Raw genomic sequence first — 5,153 nt, 5'->3', positions numbered from 1 at the left:
AAAAAAAGAAAAGAAATGTCCGTTACCGCTACTAGAGATAATAGTGATTGGAGATGATAAAATTAGGATTATTTTTGGTACAAATGGTGTCCCTTCCGGCGTTACTTTCAATACTGTTAAAAATTTCAAGCTGTAATTACCGGTCCTCTTTTTGGAAATTTTTATCAACTGACGATTTCATGGAAATTTCGCGGAATTTCACCATTCGAAATTCATAATTCGATGAAAAAATCAATGGAAACTATCAGTTTAAAATCAGTTATTCCACGAAACATCAGTAGCTATCAAGAAGTAATTGAATTGATTGAAACTTCAGTGTAATTTGGTACTGAATATCCTGAATATCCTGGTTTTATGGAAAATTCACGTGAGTTGTTCAAGAAATCGCCTTCCTGCTACTCAAAAAAATGGGTTCCCATTGAATTTTCAGTGAAATTTGGAAATTCATCATTTTTTCCGATCCTAAATTGAATTCAATGTAGTTCAACCAGGGGTCGAATATTTTGAGTAGAAAAGTCCGGGAGACGGCGGCAGAATTATTCTAGTCATGTCTCGGTTAAAAGGTTTTCAGGTTTTTCAAAGGTTTGGGAAAAGACATAGCGGACTACTTTCTCGGTATTCCATTCATGTCAATATCAAGATTCGTTCATGATAAAATGAACAATAATTTGTGATGAATAAAAATATTATGAATACAAACTTCATAATTTTTTCAGAGACGCAGAAAAATGGTTTATTTGAATCAAATACATCATCTGTTTCATTCTACTGGAGGATTGATTGGATTCCAATAAAGTTTATTTAATTCAAATAACCCATTTTCCTGGGTCCGCAGGGTCAGCACACAACTTAGGATTTGAAAGGTCTTCGAAAACTTGGTCGAAGGTCAAAAAAAGATTTTGAAAGTCTTCCAGAGGTTAGATCAGACTGAAATATTGGAATCGGGCAAATCCTTAGGGACTTTGGAATCCTCCTAAACGGGGCATAACCGGAATAATTACACGGACGAAAAAATTTAATCGAAAAACCTATCGAATTCGTTAGAAAATTCTATTGAATTTCTATTGAATTTTTTTCGAGAAATCCTTGATCTATCTTCATCTCCGATATCGCAATTGCACATCTTCGTTATCCATTGTCCATACATAATTGTTATTCCTTACTTCCAATTAATTTTTCAAATTGACGGATAAATGATCAATCACCGTGAGCGTATGGATAATGTGGTGCATATTGCCAATCAGAAAAAGACATGGCACATTTCTCTAATTATCAGTTAACTGTACACACAGAAATTATATCGTAAATCAGGAATGCAACGAAAAATGAGTCATTCGCCGTCCGGATCACGGACGAAAAAAGTAAATAGAAAAACCTATCGAATTCGTTGAAAAATCTATTGAATTCCTATTAAACTGTTCTATTAGTTTTTGGCCGATTCTATTGAAATGTTCAATAGAAAATATTCAGTAGAAAAAGTCAATAGAATTCAATTTTTCTATATAACTTATTCTATTGAGATATTTTCTATAGAATTGCCTCAGCTCAAAGTTCTTTCGTTTGATTTTCTTAATGAGAACAAAATAAAAATAGAATGAAAAAAACTTGGCAAATTTGAGTCGAGCAAATTCTATAGAAAATATATGCAAAAAATAAGTTCTATAGAAAAATCGAATTCTGTTCACTTTTTCTATTCAACGTTTTCTATTGAACATGTCGATAGAACCAGCCAAAAACTAATAGAGAGTTTAATAGAAATTCAATAGAATTTTCTTACAAATTCTACAGGTTTTTCTATTCATTTTTTTCGTGCGTGTAAGACCGTCGTCTCCAGGACTTTACAACTTAAAATATTCGACTCTGGTCTTCTAAAAATTACTACCACACTGCCCATAAAATTTCCATTTTTGCTTTCAAATGAAAGCATTGTCATCATCTAATTGTTGCATTCGCTAATTTTGGTTGGAAATAATAGTAATAGTTTTCGAGAGAAAGCGATTCGTTTTTAAATCGTTTGCGGCAAATATCTTCAAAAGTACTGGACCGATTTCGATTTTCTTTCAAAATATTTGTTTCTATTCCTTCCATCTGAATTATTCGAAACATATATACCCGTTTATACAGAGTTTTTGAGATATTCCCGTTGTTCTGTTTTTTTATGAAAAACTTTGTAATTACTCTAGTTTGTGCAAAAATCGAGATATCAACTTGTTTTAGCAGTCAATCGGTTAGACACGGATAGCCTCTATCTAAACCGTCTTTCTTCAATCACGGAAAAAAAGTATCAGTTTCTGAGAATCTGCGGCATTCAAACATTAAACCGGTAAAAAGTCCTCAAATCGATTGATGTCGTCACAAATTTCCAGTGACATAATCCTAAATCTTGGACATTTTGTCGCTAAATTCATTGATTGAATCCTCCAATTTCCGGGTAATTCTGGTTAGTGTCAAGATTAACCCTAAACTGGTCACCATGCGAGGGAATTGCCGCAACACGTCGTTTTATTCACCTTGCCATCGACTGGTTGACCGGAAAAATTTGAGAAAAATTGAATTCGTCAATTGAAGTATCTGAAAAATTCTAGTATTTTTTTTCAATATTGTATCCTTAATTCTGGGAGAAAAAAAATTATTTCCAACAGGTGAACAATTTTTTCCTGTGTCGAATGAAATTGCCTGTTCCACGACGTTGCTGGGAACTTGCTAAACGTGCCCGGGAAGTGTAGAGTGGATTCGGCAACGCTGGAGCCGAAATAACACGGCGGCACTCTCCCGCGAAGGTGACTAAAGTCGCATTTTCCGGTCAGGTGACCAGACTAGGGTTAATTGATCTAGAAATGAAATTAAAATTCCCAGAAAATGACGGAACTATCTCTAAGGACTCAACCTTTTTTTCATTAAGATACATTTGACCAAGGACTCTAATCGCAATGCCATTTTTCTGTTTCCCTTCAGCACCTGTATTTCGCGAGGTTCATAAGTGGAATGGGCACAGGAACTGCAATTTGCGTAATGCCGATGTATCTCGGAGAAATATCACCCCCCCATCGTCGAGGATCGCTCTTAGCGTTCATCATAATGTCCTCGAGACTCGGAATACTCTTCGCCTACGCGGTGTATCCTTTCGTGTCCATCGCTGTCGGAGCACTGGTGTCCATGATCCTGCCACTGGTATACGTACTGTCCTTCATTTTCCTACCGGAGTCCCCCTATCACTGGATGCGAAAGGGGAAGAGGGATGCTGCTGCTAAATCCCTGATACGTCTCAGAGGCACAAAAGACATTCAAGAGGAATTGGATCGCATCGAGACATCTGTCAAAGCCGAGATGGCGAACAGTGGTGGATTCCGCGAGCTTCTATTCGTTCCCGGCAATCGAACGTCTTTGTTCGTCAGTGTCGTTCTGGGGGTGATTCAACAGTTGTCCGGAAGCCAGGCAATCATGCTGTACGCGCAGAATATATTTGATGCCGCACATGTAGCCGTCGCGGGGAAGTACATGGCGATAATTCTAGGCGTCGTGCAGCTGTTCTTCACTGGTGTTTGCGGCTTCCTGGTCGATTATTTCGGCCGGCGTCCGCTTCTCCTGTCCTCGACAGTTGGATCGCTCGTATCTACCACCATTATTGCCGCTTATTTCCATCTGAAATCCTCGGCTTTTGATACTTCTCACATCGAGTGGCTCCCCGCGACTGGATGTATGTTGTACGTCGTATTTTATTCCCTTGGACTTGCTCCACTTCCAACAGCAATGACCGGTGAGCTTTTCCCAACCAACACGAAATCCCTCGGTTGTGCTACCGCGGTGTTCTGTACGTACATAGTCGGATTTGGGGTCGGCAAAGTTTACCAGATAATTTGTGACTCGGTGGGAACCCACGTTGGATTTTGGATATTCGCAGTTTGCAACGTAATAGGAATTATTTATATTTACTTTTTCGTGCCGGAGACGAAGGGAAAGACTCTGCAGGAAATTCAAGAGGATCTGAACCGGAGGACGAGCGTTATATCTATGAAAAATAGCGCATGGGTGGCTGGGTGAATGAGGTGAATGGTAATTTCGGGGGTATGGGCGTTTGAGACTAACAGATGATCTCAAATTTCCATGGAGACCCGTCTAGAAAATCACTCCGTCGAAAACTGAACGGTTATTCTCAAAAGATCTTGAGGTTTTCGTCGTCTTTGCGATCGTACTGCATAACAAAAGCCTGTGTGCGGAAAAATCTATTTAGATAAGGAGCAAAAAAATCGATGTCTTGTTCGCGGAGCCGCGCTTTCCAAATCGGGGGTGTCACATGCAAGCCCATACTGAAAAATATATATTCTGAACATTATATATTTTATGTATGGAATTGCCCTGATGTATATATAAACGTTACATAAAATAGGAATTTATATGTTTCATATATATTTTATTTAAATTTTATATACGTTCGAAGAATATATTAAATTGGCCTGTATTATATATTTTTCCATGAGGGAAGTGATTAGCGCGAGTGCGACGGTCTATTAGTATGGCTGCATTCGTTTCCAGACACTTAAGGTGTTTCGTGTAAAAAGTCACAATAATGAAAAAAAATGGAAAATTCATGGGAGAAATGTCTGAGTATACTGCGTCACTGAGAATTCTTGCACATTTTCTTTCAGATCTCAGTTTCAAGAAAAAAAATAATGAAATTTGGATGTTTTTGAAATCTCTCGAGCTATAGCCTCCGAGGTTTCTCCACTCTCAATTAGGGAAATTTCTATGGCACTCAAAAAATTATGAACTATTGAGGAAAAACTAGTGGGTGATAAATCAAATCTTTCTTGAGAATACGTATAAGTTACAGATTTTTTTCACATTTCATAAGAAAGTTATTTCAACAAGTGATCCGGAAAATTATGAGTTTCGGGGCAATTACGTCTTCACGCGCAGGCGCGTGATTCGAATGTCAGTGGGCATCATGGGAAAGGTATGGGTTGGACCATGGAACTGAGAGAGAGAAAACACTCGACAGGTTTACCAACTCGACACGCATTTTAATATTATTTCAATAGTTAGAAAAACATCCAATAAAAATTATTTGACACCCGTAGGTGATGAGAAAAAAATCAATCAATCTGATAGATAAAATCAATATTCAAAAAATGGTCAAATGCACACTTAAATAA

At 37.7% G+C, this 5,153-nt stretch overlaps 1 protein-coding gene across 1 annotated transcript in view; it reads left to right on the top strand.

Moving 5' to 3' along the window:
• LOC107040445 (facilitated trehalose transporter Tret1-2 homolog) overlaps positions 1–4,041 on the top strand; it is a 5,646-nt gene extending 1,605 nt beyond the window's left edge. The window contains exon 2 of the mRNA XM_015260533.1: positions 2,956–4,041. Coding sequence (XP_015116019.1) covers positions 2,956–4,041 — 1,086 coding nt within the window. The remainder of the gene's footprint in view (positions 1–2,955) is intronic.
• Positions 4,042–5,153: the final 1,112 nt, after the last annotated feature.

This window comes from Diachasma alloeum, unplaced genomic scaffold, assembly GCF_001412515.2.
Source record: "Diachasma alloeum isolate Michigan unplaced genomic scaffold, Dall2.0 Dall_scaffold_00336, whole genome shotgun sequence".
Classification (NCBI taxonomy): domain Eukaryota; kingdom Metazoa; phylum Arthropoda; class Insecta; order Hymenoptera; family Braconidae; genus Diachasma; species Diachasma alloeum.
The sequence above is the reverse complement of the archived record's forward strand: the minus strand, read 5'-3'. Positions and strand labels throughout refer to the sequence as shown.